General features: G+C 44.3%; 1 protein-coding gene across 3 annotated transcripts in view; it reads left to right on the forward strand.

Moving 5' to 3' along the window:
- The first annotated feature begins 7,459 nt into the window (after positions 1-7,459).
- ASTN2 (astrotactin 2) overlaps positions 7,460-25,075 on the forward strand; it is a 682,965-nt gene continuing 665,349 nt past the window's right edge. For all 3 annotated transcript variants that reach the window (XM_028714606.2, XM_077922442.1, XM_077922443.1), the window contains exon 1: positions 7,460-8,131. In XM_028714606.2, coding sequence (XP_028570439.2) covers positions 7,579-8,131 — 553 coding nt within the window. In that variant the 5' untranslated portion in view covers positions 7,460-7,578. The remainder of the gene's footprint in view (positions 8,132-25,075) is intronic.

A 25,075-nucleotide genomic window follows, 5' to 3' on the forward strand; every position in this document is an offset into this window, starting at 1 on the left:
TTTAGAAACCTTGTATGCATTACAAGCCTATCTACCTATAAAATGGAAATAACCAACCAAGAATATTGCCTTGAGCACAGCTGTGTTGTTATTACAGAGTTGATAGTCTTGAGAGGAATGTGTTGCCGGTGGGTAAACTGGGTAACTATTTCAGAAGAGTGTGTGTGAGAGCTGGACTGTGTAAAGCCTAGACAACAAGAGAAGTTATGCAAAGGGCACAAAAGGCATTGGAAGAATTAATAGCAGACTGGAAAGAGGAGGCAGAGAAAATGGATCGAAAGAGAAGGAGCAAAAGGGACAATGAGAGAACGAAAGATAGGATGAAAGATTAAATAAGTGAGGCAGAACTGAAGAGAAAACAAAGCTGATGAGAGATATTAATGCATTGGTAGGCAAGAAGTTTGTTGAAGGTAGTACAACAAAAGGGCAGACCTGAGTAAGAGAAGACTAAAGAAGGGTTTAAGTGACAAAGTACTGAAGCAAAGAAAAGGATGGAAGAGTAGTGCACCTCACCCAAGATGGGAATTGTTCCTAAGATTTTATTTGATTGAGAGTTGTGTATGAGAGATCCCATTCAAGGCCCAGGGAACTGAGGGCTTAAAATAAAATTACCGGAAGCAAGCAGAAGTCAGCCAAGGGGAAAGGGGAGTGATGAAGCTGTCTGAAATAATCTTTAGGAAGGACTAAGGGTGGGGGAGATTAGCAGAATGTGGGGATGGAGAGGCGAAAGGTTAAATAACACAGTAAATTGACTACTTTTATCAGATAGGAGGAAAGTGGAGACAGCTTGCAAAGCGTACACAAGGGAGGAGAATATATAAAGGGTGGGGTGGGGGAAAGGCCCCCTACTTGTAGTGATTTCAATTTTTGTGACTCCCTTGTGAATTCTTTGTTGTTCTTTCTGAAGGGGAACAGAAGAAGAGTCTTGCTGGATTAGGCCAAAGACTCATCTAAAAGCCCTCTAGACTGGTGGATTTTTCTGTGTGAGAATATTCGGCAATATGCATTAGTTGTGGATTTCAACCACATGTCATTCCACTTTATTAATAGTTCTGCAATGCTTCTCCAATGTTTCCAAATTATTTTCCTCTGGAGTGGTACTCTTGCACTGTAGTGCAACAAAAGCAAGACAGTCCCTCCCCTCAGCCCAAACAGTTATGATATGAAAAGTTACATATTTCTGTACGCAACAACAGCAGCGAGAATGTTGGTAGCCAGTCATTGGAAAGGAAATTATATTCCAACAAAGGGGGAATGGTTAAGTAAACTCTGTGAGTACCTGGAGTTAGCAAAATTGACGGATTTAATAAGGCATAAATAAAAAAATAATAATTCAGAAACAATGGAAATGTTTAAATGATTATTTATACAAGCAGGGCTCAAATACAAAAGTTTGGTTGTTTCTAGACTAACCTTGTGAAGAATTCAGAGAACATAAAGATTTGATTGATTGTGAAAGAATCTAAGGAAGGGAAATGATTGAAGAACAGATGTAAATGCGGGCAAGATAACTAAGAGACGTGTGGTGAATGTGGTGGAAGTCTTTTATAATATTTTAACCAAGATTTATATATGGCAGTACAGTGGTACCTTGGATTAAGTACTTAATTCATTCTGGAGGTCTGCTCTTAACCTGAAACAGTTCTTAACCTGAGGCACCACTTTAACTAATGGGGCCTCCTGCTGCCGCTGTGCCGCCAGAGCACAATTTCTGTTCTCATCCTGAAGCAAAGTTCTTAACCTGAGGTACTATTTCTGGGTTAGCGGAGTCTGTAACCTGAAGCATCTGTAACCTGAAGTGTATGTAACCCGAGGTACCACTGTATTTGAAGCAATAATTTGGTAATATTCCAGGTTATGAAAAGTATTTTTTCTTTTCTTTTGTTCCCCCCTTTATACCTTTTCCCCCTCTTTTTATCTTTTTATTATTGTTTAACTTCTATTTTTTGAAAAAGTTACAGGATTTTTGCAGGAAGCTATAGGGACAGGGGTGGTGCTGTGGGTTAAACCACAGAGCCTAGAACTTGTCGATCAGAAGGTCAGCAGTTCAAATCCCCGCGACGGGGTGAGCTCCCATTGCTCAGTCCCTGTTCCTGCCAACCTAGCAGTTCGAAAGCACGTCAAAGTGCAAGTAGATAAATAGGTACCACTCTGGTGGGAAGGTAAACGGCGTTTTTGTGCACTGCTCTGGTTCACCAGAAGCGGTTTTGTCATGCTGGCCATATGACCCAGAAGCTGTACGCTGGCTCCCTCGGCCAATAAAGCAAGATGAGCGCCGCAACCCCAGAGTCGGTCACGACTGGACCTAATGGTCAGGGGTTCCTTTACCTTTTATAGGACTGAGCAGTATGACAAAACTTTCGTTGGTGCAAAGAGGAATGAAAAAGGGATTCTGTACAACCTTCCAAATACAACCTTCATCACCATGAATGTACTGAGTCAAATATTCTGTTTCTCACAGTGGGCAACCAGATGCCTTTTCTTGAAAGCCCACATGCAGGACCTAAGTGAAACAGTTCTTCACCACTGTTCTTTGCCAGCAACTGGTATTTGGAAACAGGCTCTCTCTGCCCCATTAGCAGCTCTGTCCTCCATGAATTTGGATAATTCCCCTTTAAAGCCATCTAAGTTGATGGCCACAATCATATTTTGTGGAAGTGAATCCCATAGTTAAATCTATGTGCTGTGTGAATACATACTTTCTTTTGTCTGTTGTGACTCTTCCATCATTCAGCATCATCGGATGACTCACAGTTTAAATTTTAATTGCAGGGCCAGGGGAGACTTCTGTCGATTTAACTGCCACATGCTGGCTCACTGTTTCATTGTGCTATCCACCTGCAATATCCCAAAGTACTCTTCCTGATCTGCCACTACCAGCTCAGATCTCATCGGTCTACATGAAAATGTAATTTATTTATTTTTTACCTGGTCCAATATACATCACTTTACTGCTAACTTACAGTTAAACTGCATCTTCCATTTTATTGCTGATGGAGACATCGTTTTTTAATTCTTTGCAGTCTTTCTGTTTTTACTTACCTTGAATAATTTGGTGTTTTCAGCAAATTTGGCCACCATACTTCACCAATCACAACTCTGTCATCAGTCCCACTATAGATCCTTAGGGAGATTCCCCCCCCCCCTTTTATACGTGTCCACTGTGCGAATGTCCCCATGATACATAAGGGGGGCTGTCCTCTTGCACCAGGACTACTAAGTTTAATTCTGGCAACAGACTTTGTCCTCACAAATTAATGGGGATGATTTGTTTTTAAAGAAATATGTGTAACGGGCCTTTAAGATTTTGCAGGTGAGATGAAGTAGAGAATTCTGAGGTGGTTTTAGCAACAATATGTTTAAGTACACTTGAGGGGGGAAAAGGTGAGAGGGAATCCTTATCTGCTAAGTGACTAACTAGAAGGTGCTAATATGTCTTCAGGAAGAGAGCAGATTTAGGTTCCTTGTTACTGAGTATATTTTGAGGCTCTCTCTTCAAGCTTATGCAACAAATTCAAAGTCTTCTATTCAGAAGAAGAGTTTGGATTTGATATCCCGCTTTATCACTACCCGAAGGAGTCTCAAAGTGGCTAACATTCTCCTTTCCCTTCCTCCCCCACAACAAACACTCTGTGAGGTGAGTGGGGCTGAGAGACTTCAGAGAAGTGTGACTGGCCCAAGGTCACCCAGCAGCTGCATGTGAAGAAGTGGAGACGCGAACCCGGTTCCCCAGATTACGAGACTACCGCTCTTAACTACTACGTCACACTATATATTCAGGATGCTGCATTCCATGATTTTGGCCTTACCAAGCAGGGCTTTTCTTATGTTTTTATCCTCAAGTACTTTTTAACACGGGACGCGGGTGGCGCTGTGGGTTAAAGCCTCAGCGACTAGGACTTGCCGATCGAAAGGTCGGCGGTTCGAATCCCCGCGGCAGGGTGCGCTCCCGTTGTTCAGTCCCAGCGCCTGCCAACCTAGTAGTTCGAAAGCACCCCCGGGTGCAAGTAGATAAATAGGGACCGCTTACTAGCGGGAAGGTAAACGGCGTTCCGTGTGCTGCGCTGGCTCGCCAGATGCAGCTTTGTCACGCTGGCCACGTGACCCGGAAGTGTCTTCGGACAGCGCTGGCTCCCGGCCTCTTGAGTGAGATGGGCGCACAACCCCAGAGTCTGTCAAGACTGGCCCGTACGGGCAGGGGTACCTTTACCTTTACCTTACTTTTTAACACATATGTTCTATCCTCATACTTTCCCAGCCTTTACAAAATTCCTCACCCCAAGGTCATTTCCACCTACCTCTGTACACAAATCCTTCCGCTTTGTATATTTCTATTTCTCCTCACAAGTTCTTCATATCCCAAGAGTTTGTTAGTTCTGTAAAATTAATTATCCATTAACTATTGTTGGCTGTATATTCCCCTCCTTGCCAAAACCCACAAATTCCAAGGACTTATTGGATGTATATCATATAATCTGAGTAGTAATTTACCATCCCAAAGTGGTAATTTTTATTTGATTTTACTTGTACATCTTCTTCTCACATTCTGCATATTCTAGGAATAGGTTGTTATTTTTGAAACAATTCCCCCCACCCCGTATCCCTTACAAAACAGAGGGCAGCATTTTAAAGAGGCTATTTATATACACTTCCCTCCAATTTCTCAAAATACAAAAAGCTGAGGGGATCCATATGTATTTTCAAAAGCAAAGTAGTATAATAGTGCTTCTAATAATAATGATAATGCTTTCTGGTTTTTATCTAATGGACAGACATGCATATCTGCAATTTTTGCTTGCTTTGAAGAATTTCTATTTGAGCTTTGTGTCTACTTCTTCCCAGAGATTTTGCATCTATGTTTTTTCCCCCCAACTTTGAATAGCAGACCAGTAAACAAAAGTGGAGGAGGAATTAAAGAACCTCTAATGAGGGTGAAAGAGACTCTTGAGAGCCCCATGGACTGCAAGAAGATCAAACCTTCCATTCTGAAGGAAATCAGCCCTGAGTGCTCACTGGAAGGACAGATCCTGAAGCTGAGGCTCCAATACTTTGGCCACCTCCTGAGAAGAGAAGACTCCCTGGAGAAGACACTGATGCTGGGAAAGATGGAGGGCACAAGGAGAAGGGGACGACAGAGGACGAGATGGTTGGACAGTGTTCTCGAAGCTGCGAACATGAGTTTGACCAAACTGCGGGAGGCAGTGGAAGACAGAAGTGCCTGGTGTGCTCTGGTCCATGGGGTCACGAAGAGTCGGACACGACTAAACGACTAAACAACAACAACAAACATGGGAACATTGTTTGTGTACACATGAGTAAAAGTGCATTAATCTTTCATTGTGAAAAGAGGCTGCCAAAAAGTGAAACTGGCAGTGTGTAAAGATTTGTATGATGTGCTGTGTATAAAGAGTACATTTATTTTTAACTTTGTGAGGGGAAACAAGGCAGTAAATTGGAACATCTTTTAAGAGAGAGGGAGTGTGTGTGTGTGTGTGATGAATATGAAGTTCTTTGAATATTTGAAAGTGCTATATAAATGCTAAGCATTATTTTTAGTGTTTGTTTATTTATTTATTTTAGTGAGGGGAAACCCAGCCAGCCAGTAAGTGAATGCAAAACATCTCCAAGTGGTGAAAGCATAATGAAAAGTCTAAATATTGTACTATTATTAATAATATAATTATTATTGTTTTAGTGTATGTTTTCCTCCGTGTGAAGCATGGGTAAAGGGCAAGTGAGGTAGTCAAAATCTTTAAAAGAAGTTTGTGTAATGAATTTAAAAGCACACTTTTTTTGGTAAGGGGGAGCGAGCTATTAAGACTGCAGCTCTTTTACCTGTTTACCTAGGAGTAAACCCAACTCAATTCAGTAAGACTTCTGAGTAGACAAGTATAGGATTGTGCTATGATTAAAGTTGGAAGTGTGTTTGTAGGCACAATTATTTTTTTCCTCATGTGAAGAAGTGAGTCAGCATCTAAATCTAGAACCTATTAAAAGTGTGTGTGTGTGTTTGATGACCAAAAATTGCTGACCACATGAAAGTGCCATATAAATGCTAAGTACTAATTTTCTAATTATTGTTTAGTTTTCCCTTGAGAGAAGAGCCAGTAAATTAAAGGATTTTTTTTTTTAAGGACTGATTTTAAGGACCCAGGAGAGCCAATTTTATTTTTCTCTCCTAAGTAGTGAAGTGAGCTTCAAAACTCATAAAGTTAGAAATCTTGAAGAAAGAAATAATGTGTTTCTAAGTGATGCAAACCTGTTTGACCCCTTGAAAGTAGGCATACTTTCTAAGTTATTAATACTATTTCAATTAAGCCTGAGTTTTGCTTGTTTCTCTCTCAGGAGAAGTGAGTTAAGATCGATTAAGTTGGGGATATTTAAAGGGCTGTGTGTATGTGATGAATGCCCCCTCAATATCATTAACAATAACTAACAGAGGTGTGGTATTTTTGACCCCAAAGCTCTCCATGTTACCCTAGTTATTGTTAATAATAATAGTTATTATTATTTATTTTTGTGAGCAAAGATGTGTTTTATGTTCCCTTTTTTTTGAGCTGTGCATTACACCTAAAAAGCACATTTAGCGGTATATTTATGCAAAGGGAACAGAGTCTAAAAAGTCAATAAAAGTTGGAAATCTTTCAAGCTCAGAGTTCTTCGAATTTCTTTTAACTCTTCAAATGCTGTGCACACACAGAGCCTAATTACTAATATTGCTAATTATGAAGAAACATGTTCTCTCTCTCTCTCTCTGTGTGTGTATTGCCTAATTACTAATATTATTACTAATTATTATGATTTTAAAACACATTTGCCTTCTTGTGAGGGGGAGGCATGATATATTACTAATATTAATTATGATTAAACGTCTTTTTCTCTCTCTTGTGTGTATACGTACATCCTAATTACTAATACAGTATTAGAGTATATCTAATTATGATTATTTTTAAACAGGTTTTCTTTCTCATGTATGGGTGTGAGGGGGAGGCATGATATACAGCCTAATTACCCAATATTAGTGCCAATTATGATTAAATACATTTTATTTACTTTGTGAATGTGTGTGCGCACACACAGAGCCTAATTACTAATATTATTACTAATTACTATGATTTTAAAACACGTTTCCTCCATCCCTCTCGTGTGTGGTGTGTGGAGCCATGAAGCGGCTACTAGTCACCCAGACTGCGCTTTAAAGTTGGGACCTGTCGAACGCAGCGTGTTTTCGGGCGGCTCAAAAGTAACTCGCTTTGATTTTGGAAGCAGGTCGCTTGCGAAGCGGCGGCGGCAGCGGCCAGAACCAGAGCCAGCGCGCAAGGCGGAGCCAAAGCAGCGGCGGCGGCGGCGGCTGCCGAGCTGGGGGGCGGCTGAGTCGGGGGCGGAGCAAGGGCGGGGAGGAGGCAGGCGAGGCAGGCTGTGCCCGGCAGGCGAGTCGCTCGCGTCGGCTGCTGCTGCTGCTGCTGCTGCGACGTCCTCCTGCTATCTCTCGCTCCTTCTCTCTCGCTCCCTTGCTCCCTCTCGCTCCCCGGGTCCGAGCCACCTCCTCGCGCGCCCCGCGCCCCTCTCCGCTCGGGCATGGCAGCCCCTCGCCCCTTGCTGCTCCGCCGCCGCCGCCTCCTCCTGTTCCTGCCCGCCGCTTGCTCTTCCCCATCGGCGGCCGCCGCTGCGCCCGCCGCCTCGGCTTCCTTCTCTTCGTCGCCTCCGCCGCTACTGCCGCTGCTGCTCCTGCTGACCAGCGGGCCGGGCCCTTCGGCGGGGGCGGCCGCGAGAGTAGAGCCGGGCGGAGGAGCTGGCGGAGCCGGCGGGAGGAGCGGCGGAGCTGGCGGCGGCAGCCCGTGTCGGGAGAAGACGGTGACGGTGTCTACTCTGCCGGTGCTGAGGGAGAGCGACGTCGCCTGGAGCAGCGGCGGCGGCGGCGGGAGCAGGAGCCCCCCGGTCGGTTCATCCTCGGCAGCGGCGGCCCCGGCTGCCGATTCTTCGTCGTCGTCTTCCTCGGCTGCTGCCGCCTCACCGGGCTCGTCGCCCCCCGCGGACTCGCGGCTGCTGCTCTTCGTACGGACCGAGCTGCCCGGGCGCGTTGCTGTGCAGGACGACCTGGACAACACCGAGCTTCCCTTCTTCACGCTGGGTAAGGTGGCGGGGAAAAGCGACCCACAACTTGGATGGGTGGGAGGGGGAAGGGGGAGCGGGGTGGGGTGTTTGCCTAGAGGTGCCTCCGTCCTGCCCTTTTCGCCTTCTTTGTGGGAATTTATATCTGCCTGTCGGGAGCTCCTGCAAAAGTTGTTAGGCGACCCCCTGGGGTGCGGGGGGGGGAGAAGAAGCATCTCTTTCTCCCCCCCTTCCCCGCAATTTATGGAGGTAGCGCATGCGACCCCTGGGATGGGGCAAAAAAGAGCTCCTCTGCTTTTTGTGGGATTTCTTTCTTTCTTTCTTTTCTATCTATCTATCTATCTATCTGGTGCTGCAAAAGTAGTTAGGCGACCCCCTGGGATGGGGAGAGAAAGATGCTTTCTACCCCAAATTTGTGGGCATGAAGAGACTACCGAGGTCGCACATAGGACCCCCCTGGATAGGGAAAGAAAGACTTCCTCCTCCCACATCCCTTTATTGTGGGGATTTATATCTATCTATATCCTCAGGGTAGCGATATAAATAAGCTTTCCTTTCTCCCCACCCCTCCAATTTTTTGTGGGCATGAAGAGAGTATGGAGGTAGTACAAGCACATACGACCCCCAGGATGATGCAAGAAATACATCCCTCCTAGGGGTGGGGGCATAAAAGGAACTGCAAAGATTGCCCCCCCCTTCCTCCTCCCATTGGGTTGAGGGTAGAAAGGGATGCATTCCCCCCTGACCCCTTGGTGAGCATGGAGGGTGTGTAAAGGTAGATGGGTTTGCCCTCATGACCACACACAATATGGGGATAGAAAGAAGTGTCCCCTCCTTATGGATGTAGCAGGAGTACAACACCCCCAAAAGGGGGGGGGGTGTAGAAAGATGCCCACAAAGGGGTTGCTCCCTCCTTTGGGGGCATGCTGGGAGTAGAACATGGATGCCCGCTGCCTCCACTTTTTTGAGCCTGGAGAGCTGAAAAGGTGCTCCTCCTGGCATGAGGAGGCAGCAAAGAAAGGCAGGCGTACCCCCCTCCCACCCAGAAGGGGTGGAGCGGGGTGCTGACACCCCCCCTCCCAATGAGGGAATGCAAAGTAGAAGGGTGGCAAGAGATCTGCCTGCTTTCCCTGAAATGTCTCTTGGGGAGGAGGGTGCAGTGTGCTACCATTACTTACTCCAGGTGCTGTGCAACTAAAAAAACAAGAACAAGTCCTTTGCGAGTTACTTGCAACTGAATGTTCAGAGAAGGAGTAGGTGATGTCTGGAGCGAGGTGAGCAAAAATGTATAGCAAATGTGAGGTTTACTCCACAGAACTGCAGGTGCTCCTTGAAAGGATGGACTGGAATGGGGATGTGAGATGTAGTGGATGACGGTGCTTAGTGTTGCGCTAGGTGCTGTGCATCTTAAATATACGAACAAGCACTTGCTAACAGCTTATTGGAATGGCTTCAGCTACACAAATAAAGAATATTCCTGTAACAGCTAACACACTGGGGAGCAGGCGCCCAATTGTCCCGTGATGGTTGGGGAATGTGGTGGGGAGTGCAAGGCAAGTTGTGACTTTTCTACCCCCAACTTTCCCAGTGGGAACACACATTGGAAGATAGGTAGGCTTCTCTCGTCTCCATGTGAGTAGGCATTGGAACAGTGGGCTGGAATGAAGGGGCAAGATATTGTGCATTAATATTGTGCCGGGAATTGTAAAAATTAAAAGCAACCAATTCCCTGCCTAGTTGCATACAAAAATTTGCCCACTAGGACTAGGAGAGAGACCCTACTTTGGGGGTGGGGTTGCAAGTTTACTATGATGGGTTGCAAAAGAGATTCCCCATGGGCACACTTACTGGGAATGGGAGAAGATCATAAGTAGTGAATGCCCAGCACATAGGATAAATGGATTTGTGCGTGGGGATAACACAAGGGAAGGCATGGGGTATTGAATGGCAGGAAGCATTATATGTGCATTTAGGCAGGCGAGAACAAGATTAAGCAGAGTGGGCGGGAGGGCAGTGGCATATATTAGAAAAACCATCCAGGAGGTACAGTAGGTGGCCAGATGAAGGAATTGTGTACACTGGTGAGTAGAATAGGAGAAGGGCATGTCTTGAAATGGTGCGTTGGAGGGATGTTCATGTGCTGATGGAAGGATGCAGTGCTGTGTTTCTGGTTTCACAGACAAGAAGCTTTTTGGAGAAGAAGGGCACTGGATGAAGAATATGTTTCACATGGCAATGGACGGTTCAGTAGAAGGAGACACTGGGCCAGGGTGACCCTTCTGTGGATTGAAGGGAGCACACCGTAGCACAGTAGCGAGGGGTGGGTAGGTAGGTGGTGGGACACAGAGTGAGAGATAGTATAGAAATGAAATACTAAATAATAATAATAATAATATTGATAATAATACTCACTGACAGGTGAAGAGGATGCTTTGGAATACTGCATCAGGGTTTAATCAAACCTAAAGTGATGGAGAACCAGTTGCAGATGTTCCTTAGATAAAGTGAGGCATTGATAGGAATGGGTAGGTTTGGGAAGAAGTGATGATAACAGCTGTGGAACAGCTCGCTGCAGCAATTTCTTTGGCAGGAAAGAAGGAGATGATGTACTAGGATGCAATGTGCAAAGTACCAGTCATGAGAATGTCCTGGGAATGGACGTGAATGCATAATATGATGGCCCTGTGGGGTAGTATACCAGGCACGGAGGTTAATCAGGTAGGGAAAGAGCCAGTTCCAGACTACAGCAGGAGAAAGGGGGCTGAGATCCAAGACCTACGGTAGTGTAGGAGGAGCTGTGTGTGTAGATTGGGAGGGGTGGGAAGAGAGGAGGAGTTATCTTGAACATTTTTGGGACTATGGGAATTTTTTCTAGGTTGTGAGGGCTAGTCCAGGTTAGGAAGCATAAAAAACCTAAATTAAAATGTTGTGCAGCTTGTCTGCATTAGATTGTATCAATAGTCTACAGTATAAGCATTTTAAACTTTTTCTTTACTTAGGGGAAACTAGCCACGTTAAAAGCTGTGTAATGTGATTATTATTTTTCTTTTATGTTTGCTAGGATTTTATAAATAAATAATAATAAGTTTTGCTTAAAAAAGAATATATTTTGCCACTTGAACAACCCCTCATGTACATTTGGAAAATCTTGCGGTGGATCTAAATAAATAGTACTCAAAATAAGGGAGGTAAATGCAAGTTTGCTGTGCTCTGGAGAGTGGCAGAGGGTGGGATGGAATTTGGATTGGTGGCGGTGGTAAGGGATTGTCTTTGCAACGAATTATTGGTGGCACCACCATGGACCAAAGCAGAATGACTGAGAACCGTGGAGCGGGTAGGCATTGAGGGTCAGGAGAAGGGTGACTGTTTTCCAGTGAGTGAGAATGTTATGAAAGGTGATTCTAAGATGTGTGGCCTGGAGGCTTGCTTCAGTTGAGGTTGGTGTACAGGGGAACAATAATGAGACTTGTTTGGTTGGTATTCTGTAGTATATGAAAAGGATTCTAAGCACGTGTTTGACCTACAGTTGCTCTAGGCAACAGTGGGGAGGCTGGGATAACTCCTGGCAAAGCTGCTGGACAACTTGTTCTTCAAGTTGCTATCCCTGGCTTCTGGTTTCTTCTGCTCCTAGTTAGGACAACCAAGAATGCTAACACTATTGATTGACTGTTAATGATTTGGCTTATGCCTTATTTCTGTTCATTGGGGGTGGGGGGGTGAAAGAGAGAGAGAGAATGCCTTGGGCAGAAACATGTTTGTCAATATGATTTCCATACAGTTTCCAGAGCTTTGCGGTGGGTTCATTTGGAGATGCTAAGCGGTTTATAGGTTTTCTTGCCATCTCCTATTCCTCCCTTGCAGTGTGTCCTGGACTGAGTAAATTGTCATTTCCATCCCTCAAGGATTGTTACCTTTGTCCCTGTGGATGTTTAAATTTAGGCCACATCTTCAAATGGAAAGTATCTTCCCTCTTCCCTGCCCCCTTTCCAAGCTGCCAAACACTTTGAATTTTGTAAAAAGACATTCTTTATGCTGAGGCAGGAGTCTCTTTAGTGCTGCTGTCACTTTGCTGTGGCTTGATTTCCTTCTCTTGCAATTGATAGCTTAATTATCTTTTAGCGCTTTGTAATTTCCCCCCTTCCCTTCTTCTGCTTCCTGGTGCGTTCCATGTCCCCCCTCCTTTCTGTTCTCTTCGCCTGGTTTTGGAACAAGATCTGCAAACCTGCCCAGTATCTCTTGCTTTGGAGGAAACTCCGCTCATCTCCAGTGTGGCAGGTGGAATCCTTAAAAGACTCTGTTTTGAAGCTGAATGGTGGAGTATGAGAGTTGCGCAAAGCAAAGGCTTTGTTCTAATAAGCATCTTGTATATAAATATTTTGTCTGATTATTCTCATTCTAGTTGTCATGGTCTGTCACTTGAGTGTCTCTGTGTGTTTGCTCCAAGCTTCTAAGGTTCTCTCTAGTCTAGTGGGAAGAAGAGAAAGGAACAAATGTCTGTCATCCTGTGTGTACCTTGTTGCTCTTTTGCTCTAACATGGTGTGTTCTTGCCAGGCCTTGTCAAGGTTGTCGTGTGTATCATAGCTAACTTGTTATCCTCACTAAAAGTAAACTGTTTAGAATTCTGCATCCAGAAGCAGGCTCTCTGCTTTGGCAGAACAGCAAAGGCAGTCTGTTGATCTCCACACAGCTCCTCTTTTATCTACCAGCTTCTTCCCCTCACTGACGCTTCAAAACCTTGCTGAAATTTGTGGATCTGCTTGGCTTTGTGCTGCCACTGATTGGTGCTTAACTAGCTGTGGTTGTGAGTCCCCCTCACATGTCTTGCATAAACTTAAATGTGTCAGGCTGTTGTGTAGGTACACATATATGCCTGAAGTGCAGCTGTCCTAGGCAGTCTTTAGAACACTGGCTTAGTTTTGTTTAAAGCATTTTTTTTCTTTGATCAGGGAAAGTATAATGCTGATGAAAAATACAGATTTCTCCACACTGGGGTCCTTTTAACCCTTCCCCAGTGATTTTAAATGCTGCTGTTTTGTTTTGTTTTTATTTTAAAATAATACAAGAATCGCTAAGTAGATCTTTCTATTGAATGTGTTTCTCTCACTAAAAGCACAATTTTATACTCTCAGTTACACTGGGGGTTGCAGGATTTGGTGAAAGACCCGTCATGCTGGATGAAGTGGATTGAGTACAGTGGTACCTTGGGTTACAGACACTTCAGTTACAGACGCTTCAGGTTACAGATTCTACTAACCCAGAAATAGTACCTCAGGTTAAGAATTTTGCTTCAGGATGAGAACAGAAATCGTGCTGTGGCTGCGCGGCGGCAGCAGGAGGCCCCATTAGCTAAAGTGGAACCTCAGGTTAAGAACAGTTTCAGGTTAAGAACTGACCTCCAGAACGAATTAAGTTCTTAACCTGAGGTACCACTGTATGCTGCTACTGTGAAAGATACACCAGAGACTGACCAAATAAGGTAGGGTTGCGGGCAGCAGTAGTGTCTACCCTAACTCCTCTGATCATGGCCATGGCCGTGTTGGCAGTGCACTGGACCTGGAGTAAATTGTTGCCCTCTTACAGACTTCAGCAGAAAGGATATTAGCTGCTCCTGCATTGAGGGCCACCCCACCCAAGACATCACAACAGAGCAACTTTGCACATAGTCACAGCACTCTACCACCATTGGTGTAGCCGGGGGGGGGGGGTAGGGGGACAGCTGCCCCCACTAAATCAAGTAAATCAATAATAAATACTTAAATAACTAAGGTTTTTACCCCCTCCCTAATATAAAGGCAGCCTCCTAACAGAAATCCTGGCTACACGCATTCTAAAAAGGTAAAGGTAAAGGACCCCTGACAGTTAAGTCCAGTCGCAGATGACTCTGGGGTTGCAGCGCTCATCTCGCTTTATTGGCTGAGGGAGCCAATGTTTGTCCACAGACAGTTTTTCTAGGTCGTGTGGCCAGCATGACTAAGCTGCTTCTGGTGAACCAGAGCAGCACATGGAAACGCCGTTTACCTTCCTGCCGGAGTGGTACCTATTTATCTACTTGTACTTTGAGATGCTTTTGAACTGCTAGATTGGCAGCAGCAGGGACCGAGCAACGGGAGCTCAGCCCATCACGGGGATTCGAACTGCCGACCTTGCCATCGGCAAGCCCTAGGCTGAGTGGTTTAGACCACAGCTCCACCCGCGTCCACCCATAAACCCCATGCTACCACTCCATAAACCCCACATGGGGAGATTGTAATTCAGATGACAGAACAGGCAGCTTCAGGTTATCTCTCCCTTTCTCCATGCTATGCACAATTAGGACTTTAAAGGGAGAACTTTGATGAGAAACAGGGAGAAGAGGAACTGTCTCCAGAACATAAGAAGAGCTCGCCAAAGGCCTGTCTAGTCCAGCCTCATGTTCTCACTGTGGCCAAGCCAATGCCCCAGTGGGAAGGTGACAAGCAGTGCTTCAGTGCAACAGCACTCTCCCCACTTGTGATTTCCCACAAACTGTTATTCAGACACATACTGCCTCTGACAGTGGAGGTAGATAGAGGCGCCATCTCTGTTGCTGAGTTACCACTGCCAAATACCTGATTCATCTGGTAGTGCAGCAGCAGCAGCAACAATAGCAAAACTTTTTTTATATTTATATTTTAATTTTGCTGCTGGGAGATTCTGGGGGTCAACAGGGTAGCGCAGCAGCAAAAGACGTGTATTTTGCTACCTTGCTACCCCAACAAACAGCTGCTTCACCTGGTAGAGCAGCAGCAGCAAAACCCCTGCTGACTCTGTGAATTATTCGGCCAGGTAGGTGACGATGCTAGGCACCAAAGGTGGCACCTGGACTTCTTCATCCGGTTGCAAAAAGCTGGTTGCCGGTTGCAAAATGTGGCTGGCACCTGCTAATTTCAGACATTGCTTTTGCTTGCATTGCAAATACTCATACCACTGAGCTATGGACCTTGTCAGGACTGTAGTGCAGGAGAGGGGGGCGAGTGGCTCCAGAACAAGGACCAGACATGTCATATGCAAGCATATAAATGGGTGTGTAGTTTGAAATCTCTTGATAATGCCTTGCCACAACTCTTAAAAGTAATCAGTGCCCTTAGGCAGTTGAAGGTGAAACCTTCTGCTTATCCAGAGTCTGCCTCATGAATTACTTTGGTGGTGCAGGCATGGCTAATTCAAATTCATTGCCATTTCTGCTCTTGCTAAGAGAAAAATGAGGTTTTTTGATACATAGGTTTTACTCGGAGTAGATCCATTAAAATGAATACATATAAGTTAGTTGCATTCATTAATTTCAGTAAGTCAGCTCTGAGTAGGACCAACATTGAATACAACTAGCATTTGGAATTCACCATTCACCAGGCGCGTTACATGCCTGAGAACTGCTCAGATATGACCAAACTAAGCTTTCCGGTCGCTTGCTTTGCACCTGAGCCGTCTGTGAGAAGTGGAGAAACTTCTTTGTTTCCCGACCTCAGCACCACCTGATCCCTGCCCAGCTTGCTTCAGAAAGACTGTTTAGAACACTAATGTCTCAACAAATGAAACTGACTTGTAGAAAATGTAACTTGAAAAAAAGAGACATTGCACATACTTTTGTAAACCAATAAATATTTAATAAAAATACATTAAAAAAAAAGGAAGGAAAGAAAGAAAGACTTCTTTCAGCCTTTCTCAACCTGTGGGTCCCCAGATGTTGTTGAACTACAACTCACATCACTCCTAGCTAGCAAGGCCAGAGCTCAGCGATGATGGGAGTTGTAGTCCAACAACATCTGGGGACCCACAGGTTGAGAACCGCTGGTAGATGCTGGATGAGAAGCGAAGGGGGTGGGTGTGAAACTCTGAGCAGAGGTGACTCCCTGCCCATCCACCAGAGTCGCATGGTCGGCTGTCTTGGGTAGCTGCCTGGTGGGAGCAAAGAGGAGCTGTGGTGTTTATGATGATTAGGGCAGGCAAGAGGAGGTGGTGGGGAAGAGCAAGCAGCTGCCTTTTCCCTCCCTCTGTCCCTCCCTGTGTCCCTTTGTCTCCATCAGTCTTGGTCTCACCTCACTCATATACACTGAGAGAAGGGTAGACCTTGCCTGTGTAGAGACACCAGTCCCACAGGGCTCAGACTCGCTCTTTCCTCAATAGTTGTGAAACTCACCCCACCCACCCCACACTCCTCCCCACAGCCTGTCTTCCTTGAACCTGCCAGAGGGATGGGCTTTGCTGCTGGAGCAGATTTTGTTGGGAGGAGGGGGAGACCCTGAAAGGAGCGGAGAAGAAGATGAGAAATCGGCAGTGTGAGCAGCAACTGTGTGTCTGCTTTGCTTGTTATATGTGTGTGAGAGATAGCAGAAGCCAATAGCAGCACTGCCTGCTTGCCTGCCTGCCTGTTTTAAGGGCTGGACTGAGGAGGGGGAGGCTCCAGTAAGCAGTTTAACCCTCGCCTGTGCAGCATTCAGCCAGCCCTGATTGGCCAGACGATTTTTGAACAGGGGATACCCAGAACACATAATAAATAATGCAGTTAGGAAAATGACCAACATCAACAGGGAGAGTCTATTCCAGAAATGGACTAACATTTTGGAGCACAGAATAGCAGGTGCATTTGATTTTTCATGTTTGTCCACAGAATTAATACTCAAACATTGGCATGTAGTATCAGTAGTATTGAACTTTATTTGGATCACAAACCAGCATAAGATGAAACATACGAATAAACTGTACACATAAGACTTAAAACAGGTAAGGGATAAAAACTAATAATTAAAAGGTGATTATACCATTGTTAAAACAAAAAAATTCCTTCCAGTAGCACCTTAAAGACCAACTAAGTTAGTTCTTGGTATGAGCTTTCGTGTGCATGCACACTTCTTCAGTGTATCTGAAGAAGTGTGCATGCACACGAAAGCTCATACCAAGAACTAACTTAGTTGGTCTTTAAGGTGCTACTGGAAGGATTTTTTTTTGTTTTGACTATGGCAGACCAACACGGCTACCCATCTGTAACTATACCATTGTTGTTGTTGTTTAGTCGTGTCCAACGCTTTGTCACCCCATTGACCAGAGCACGCCAGGCACTCCTGTTTTCCACTGCCTCCCGCAGTTTGGTCAAACTCATGCTGGTAGCTTTGAGAACACTGTCCAACCATCTTGACCTCTGTTGTCTCCTTCTTCTTGTGCCCTCAATCTTTCCCAACATCAGGGTCTTTTCCAGGGAGTCTTCTTTTCTCATGAGGTGGCCAAAGTATTGGAGCCTCAGCTTCACAATCTGTCCTTCCAGGGAGCACTCAGGGCTGATTTCCTTCAGAATGGATAGGTCTGATCTTCTTGCAGTCCATGGGGGGGACTGCTGTCACCATCTGCAGTGATCATGGAGCCCAAGAAAGTAAAGTAAAATCGCTCACTGTCTCCATTTCTCCCCCTTCTACTTGCCAGGAGCTGATGGGCCCAGTGGCCATGATCTTAGTTTTTTTGATGTTGAGCTTCAGACCATATTTTGCGCTCTCCTCTTTCATCCTCCTTAAGAGGTTCTTTAATTCCTCCTCACTTTCTTCCATCACTTTGTGTCATCTGCATATCTGAGGTTGTTGATTTTTCTTCCGGCAATCTTAATTCCGGCTTGCCATAGTTTGCTGTGGTCCACACAGTCAAAGGCTTTTGCGTAGTCAATGAAGCACAAGTAGATGTATTTCTTGAACTCTCTAGCTTTCTCCATAATCCAGTGCATGTTTGCAATTTGGTCTCTGGTTCCTCTGCCCCTTTGAAATCCAGCTTCTACTTCTAGGAGTTCTCGGTCCACATACAGCTTAAGCCTGCCTTGTAGAATTTTAAACATAACCTTATTATACCATACATCACTCAAGAAGATAAAGACAAGGACAAACGGTTAAAGCGACTATAAGGGAAAGAATGTAAAGGAGCACAGGTCTTGCATTTTGGACCTTCAGTTTAGGCCTAGTTTGTGGCACAAACCATCCTTTGACGAATATCCATCATGGCAGTGCAAAATCTAGCAACTGAGTATGTAACATCTGGGTTTTCATCTCGAAGTAGTATGGAGGTATAAAGTTGTTCTGTAGGACCTGGAAATTTATGTAGTATAGTCATACCTTGGATCCCGAACGTCTTGCAAGTCGAACATTTTGGCTCCTGAACACCGCAAACCCAGAAGTGAGTGTTCCAGTTTGGGAACGTTCTTTGGAACCCGAACGTCCAACATGCCTTCCATGGCTTCTGATTGGCTGCAGCCAATCAGAAGCCATGCCTTGGTTTCTGAAGGTTTTGGAAGTCAAACGGACTTCCAGAACAGATTCCATTCAACTTCCGAGGTACGACTGTATAGGCAAGATGAACCTCACTTGTGTATAGTATTGGCAGTGAAAAAAGGCATGTACTGTTGTTTCCAGTTGCCCAGAGCCACATGGGTATTTTCTCTCCTCATACGGTGTCTTCCTAAAGCGGCCTTTCTGGATGGCTGAAGGGAGGGCCTGGCAATGGGCCAGAGTGAAAGCCCTTTGTTGCTTCGGAATTTCAAGGTTGGTATTAGGTATTTGGGAGGTGAGGTGTCTTCTGGTTTCACTGGTTAAAAATTTCAGGGACCTGGCTAGATCTGCTTGGCGTTTTGTATCTTCCATGAAGTATTTAATAGTGTGTGTGTGTTTTTGTTTTTTTGGCTGGTTCATACCCCATTTCGAGGATAAAGCAGATTTGGGGGACTTGGGGGCGAAAGGCAAAAGTGGGCAGAGCAACAAATTTACTTTTGTACAGCATGCTAGTTTCTACACACTTGAACATAGCCCTCTTTATTTTTTATCCAAGTGAGCAAGAGGCATCATAAGAGTTCAAGGAGATACTCCAGCCAGGCAAATGTACTCAATGAGGGTGTAAAGCTGCATTGGTAATGGATATGACCTGAGAAGAGGGTGTAGCCCAGGTGTGGGGAGAGTCCTGATGACCAAACAGAGACTTGGAGACCACATTTGGCCATATCCTAAATTTGCCAGTCTCTTTTCAGAGGCACCCCCACCACAATCTTTTGTTGCTGTTGCTGTTGTTGTTTGCATATAGAGAAAAACATGACCCATCCTACACTGGAGTGAAATCTGTCTACTAATCAGGATCACTTTAGACTTATTCTCTACCCACAGGCATTAGGGGGGAAAGAGAGAGCTGCAATTGTCCTCCACATTTCAGAATAACATTGTGCTGATTCTGTTATGTGTGAAGCAGCCCTAAGCCTGACTGCATATTATCTAGCTTGCTTGTTACTAGGAAGCATGAAATGGCAGGCTGAGGTTGTCGTCCTGATACCAAGAACTTGTGTGCTTGCCACATTAAACTAATAAGACTTGAATCTGTGGGGACTGGGTTGCTTAGCCCGATGCAAAGAAATGCAGTTTCCTGGAGAATAACAGTAACATCGCTTTAGAAAACAGCATCAGCTATTGCTGCCCTTGCAGTTGAGAGAAATTCCTGTGCCAGGGTTTAGAGTCAGTCTTCTATAAATGTGTGCTGGCCATCACTACATCTTCTGTGAGTGTATTTCCTCATGGAAATTCTACTTTGTGAAGAAGCCTGCCCTTTTTTTGCCATTCATGGCATGATCTAGTGTTTTAGTATTGCAAGAGAGGAAGGGAAAAAAGCCCACTCCCATTTGGTTGTTTCCACATGATGCATACTTTAAAAAAATTCTATGATTGTTCATCTTATCTGCATGAAAAGAAGGGTTAGGGAACTTTTTTTCTGAATTCCTCTGGTGTCATCTGTTAGCAACCACTTATCATTAATGGTCAGGGCTGAAACCAATAATGGGCAGTGCACATGCTTTTCTCTGTTTACTCTCTCTGCCCTACCCCTTCCCTTGCCACCTTCTTGAAATTAGGCCAAAAACTGCAAGTTCCCCATTTCTGCTTTTCAAATAAAACGTCCCATATATTGAAACTTGTCTTTCAAGGGGGGTTGCTCTTGCCCGCAAACATTTTGGTTGCCCTTTTCTGTATTTTCCCCAACTTTACAATAACCTTTTTGAGATGTGAACAGAATTGTGCGCAGTATTCCAAGTGTGGTTGCAACATAAGTTTGTATGAAGGCATTGCAATATTGGCTGTTTTATTTCCAGTCTCTTTGATCCCTATCATGGAATTTTCCTTTTTTTTCACAGCTGCCAGCAGACACTGGGATGCTTTTGTTGAGGTAGCCATTACAACCCCAAGAACCTTTTACTGATCAGCCCACTGTCAGCTCAAAGTTTTAAGATGCATTACAGTGGTGCCCCGCAAGATGAATGCCTCACAAGACGGAAAACCCGCTAGAAGAAAGGGTTTTCCGTTTCTGAGCTGCTTCGCAAGATGATTTTCCCTATGGGCTTGCTTCGCAAGACGAAAACGTCTTGCGAGTCTTGCGATATTTTTTTCCCACTCCCCCCCCCTTTTTCTAAGCCGCTAATAGCCTTTTAGCAGCTTAGCCGCTAATCCTTTAATAGCCGCTAAGCCGCTAAACCGCTAATAGCGCTAATACGCTTAGCCGCGAATAGGGTTGCTTCGCAAGACGAAAAAACCGCTAGACGAAGAGAATCGTGGAACGGATTCTTTTCGTCTTGCGAGGCACCACTGTACTTATGTTTATTGTGCATTGAACTGCATTTCTCATTTTATGCCCATTCATATGTTTTAGAGAAGTCCTTATAGGGTGTGACCCAATCAGTTTGTACCAACATTAATATTTTTGTGCCCTCCCCAAAGTCAGCTGCATGCTGGCACACATAAACACACCCACACCACTTCCCAGCTTGGTATTGCAGAGAAGAGTAGAAATAAGATTTCTTTTTAGTGTACAAAAGTAAGTGCAACAATCCAAGCATTGCCTCTTGCTGTCTTGGTCTAGGATGCAAATAATTGATGACATGTCCTTTAGGGGCATCAATCATACCTTATCTCATAGCTGTAACTGTTGAAAAGTTATGACAGTTCTTTTTACTCATCACATGTCAGAGAAGTATTTTAGCCCACTAGGGGGTGTTGGTGACTGGATGGAAATGCTTCTACAAGAAGTTTTCAGCACTGAATTTGGCTTACAGTAGTTTTTAAATTTTTATTTTTAAGTAGCCCGTGTGAGTGTGGGGATAATTATTCCAGCTACCCATCAGAGCCCAAAAATAGCTTTGTGGATTTGTTTGCATGATTACTGCAGGGGATCTCTGTCAGAAAACCCTGCTCCCGACTTCGTTTTCTTAGTCTCCTGGGAACTGTTAAAATACATATGTGGTCAGCCTTTTTTGCCCATGGAATCATCAGCTTTCTGTGTTCTCCATAAACCTGCCTCTCTGTTCTGCCCTATCTTGGTGTGGCTCCAATAAAAGAAATGTTCACACTGTACAGTATAGAAATTGGAGAAACAAACTTTGTTCACTACGTTTTGAGTTCATACCAAAAAGTGTGCTTTTGTTAGGTAGATGTAAGAGACTGCTCCCCTCCCCATAAATGCTTATAGATGTTTCCTGTAGCTCAGGATGCACTGATATCTTGCAGTGCATATCTTTTTTCTATCTTTTGTCATTTTCATCACCATAAAAGACTGCTGGCTCTGATCTTTAGACCTTTTATATGAGAAGGTCTCTACTCTTTCAAATATATATCGTAATTTTGTCGGCAGCCATAATATTTCTTTCGTATTATTCTGTACCTACCTTATGTTCCATCTCATTTTCTTGAACTGTGAAATGCTAGGATAGCAGAGCAGAATGTGAGTGTGTCGCCAGCTTGCATGGGTGTTGTAAGGGTGTTTATCAATAAATTCACTTTGTAAATTAAAGGTAAATTTTCTGGGCTTGAATTCTACTGTGTTGCACAAGGACAACCTTCTGTCCTTTTAGGGTTGTTATCTGATATGAGTTGATGATCTGATAAGAGTGAGTATAGGAAAGGTTTTCACAAGGGGCTGAATCCCCAACATAGAACTATACTACATCGCCAATCAAGTACGCCACATATTCCCTTACATTCTAGAGGATGAGACAAAACAATGGGTACACTTGGAAAGAGACATACAGTGGTGCCCCGCAAGACGAATGCCACGCAAGACGAAAAACTCGCTAGATGAAAGTTTTCCGTTTTTTGAGTCGTTCTGCAAGACGAATTTCCCTATGGGCTTGCTTCGCAAGACAAAACGTCTTGCGAGTTCTTGCGAGTTTGTTTCCTTTTTCTTAAAGCCACTAAGCCGTTAATAGCCGCTAAGCCGCTAATAGCCGTGCTTCGCAAGATGAAAAAACCGCAAGACGAAGAGACTCGCGGAACGGATTAATTTCGTCTTGCGAGGCACCTCTGTATTTGAAAACACACTCATCACACCATACCCATTCCTCTCAAACAAACTAAGGGAAATCCCCACAACATTAAACCGGTTCACGAAGACCATGCTTAAAGCATAGAAGGAAGAAGTAGGCAAACTGTCCCCAATCCCATCCCCACTAATCCCATTCGTTCGTCACCCACTATGCAGCACAAAACCTCCAGGTAAAAACCTGGCAAGCCAACGGCACAAGAAATACAAGACAAACTAAGGGACACCCAAATACCCTTGCTAACACACCACCAATTTCATGCCCTCTTAAACAATCCAGTTGTAAAAGCAGCAGCAACTAGATCCTTAACCACCTTTGAAAACCTTCTAACAACAAAGAAACAAGGCAAGGGGATGGTATCCACAATATATAAAATATTGCTCCAAAGCCCCACAAACTCCCTCAGTGCAATCAAAAAGCATGACATAGGCTATTAAATTAACCGCACCCAATGAACTGGAATGTGATCTAAACCTCCCTTTAAATCCATCTCAGCCAAAAGAAGGGAAACTCACATACAGATGGTACTTAACACCATGGAAACTGGTGATACACCCAGGAACTTCACCAAAATGTCGGAGAAGCTCCACCTCCACAGGCACATACCTCCACATGTGGTGGGAATGCCCTAGAATCCAACCCTTCTGAACAACAGTCCTACAAGAGATATGCAAAATAACTAAAAAAGTATTAGAACTCACCCCAGAACTGGCCCTACTGAACAGTTTCGAAGATCATAATGACCACTCACATTACTTATAACCCACCTACTCTCAGCTTATAACCCACCTACTCTCAGCAGCCAGAAGCTTCATAGTCAGACACTGGAGAGACCTGTCAGGAGTGAACATGGACAACTAGTACCAAGTCATATGGGAAAAAGCCTTACTAGAAAAAACTAACAAAAAATTGAGACTGACACGGGGGCAAATAGAAGAGGACACCTTCACCCCAGTATGGCTCCCCTTTATCACATACACAGCCCAACAAGACAACAACAAGAACCCACCAACAACATATGAATGAATTTGGCTTACTTGACCCAACAAGCCACCCCCCTCACAAATGCAAACAAAACCCACTGCAGACAACCAACCACACCCTGCCCCCCAATACCTCTCACTATCAAGGAAATGTAACAAGTAAATAGAAAGAGAACCTACCCAGTTGACTCTGACACGCCCCCCACTAAGTAGATAAGCTTTACCACCACCCCTCTTCTCTTCCCAATCTTATACTGCATACAACACTAATGTCTCACAACAAATGTAACTGATCTGTAGAAAACACAACCTGAAAAAGAGACAATGCACTTACTTTTGTAAACTAAGAAAACCTTTAATAAAAATTATTTTAAAAAACAGCAAGGGGCTGAATCCAATGATGCACATACAGATTTCCATTTGCACAATGGAACCTGCCTTTCCTCTTCTCTGCCTGTGCACCCTCACAATCTGCGCTGGAGGGTCTTCCACTCCATGAGAGCAGATTTATAGAATTCATTTATTTTTCAAAAACCTAACTAGCAAATGCAATAAAATGCAACAAATGAACAAGTACGTTGAAGCACAGAAAAGGTGCTTCAATGTATAATACAATACAAGAATACAACGAAGAATAATAATGCAGAAATACAATGTAGAAGAAGGCACAATTTATTTCATTCAGTAAGTCCCTCTATAGTCCTCTGTGTGTTTGTGGTGGTTTTCTTGTATGGTTGTCATGGCATATATAGGAAAGAAGAGGAGGCCAAGATGCATAAAAAGTCAGTGGGTCTGAATCTGGCTAGTCAGTTTTTCTGCTAACACAGCATTCCAAATATGGACATTCCAAGAGACAAGGGTTAGCCCTTCAACAGAACACAATACCTGACAATTTCTAATTGTGCTATAAGACAAACTATTTTTCATGACTTACATTCTAATTAAGATTGCCTCTGGAGAAGTTTTTGAGGGTGGGGTGGGGCTGAAGGGGAGAGAAGGGAGAAGTTTGACTGTGCAAGAAGAAGTTGGTTATACTAGTAGAACAGCATGTTGGCTTACGACCCATGGCTAGTATTATATATGCAGAATAGTAGGTAAGTAAACTCAGTGTTTAAACTGACTCCAGATAGAAGATTAGATGGACCTCTGATTAATTTGGATTCAAACAACTGCATAAATATTTCTGCATGGCTAAAGAAACTTTTGACTGCATCCAACTAAGTTCTGTTCTAAGTAGATCAACTGAAATGTGGGCAGAGAGTTGTTACACTCAGTTCCTGCTCATCACCTCCCCAAATGAGGCATCTGGTTTGCCATTGTGAGTTCGGGATGCTGGACTATATAGACCTTTAGCCTGATCCAGCATACTCTCTTATGTTCTTAAAAGTATACCAAGATTGGTATTATTTGGCAACCACTGTACCTTAAAAGACTCAGCATTGAATCCTAGCACTCCTGCTAGGGAACAGAATGACTTCAGCTGAAAATTATAAACAAGGACAAAATTACAAACCTTGTAATAGAGGAGGGAGCACACTTGGACACGCAACTCCATTGGTACAGCTCTTCAGACACAGGAATACATTATTTATAATTATATGGCATGAAGAGTCAAAGGCCTCTAGAGCTTTTGCCTGTTCCTGC

The sequence above is a fragment of the Podarcis muralis genome, chromosome Z, assembly GCF_964188315.1.
Source record: "Podarcis muralis chromosome Z, rPodMur119.hap1.1, whole genome shotgun sequence".
Lineage (NCBI taxonomy): Eukaryota > Metazoa > Chordata > Lepidosauria > Squamata > Lacertidae > Podarcis > Podarcis muralis.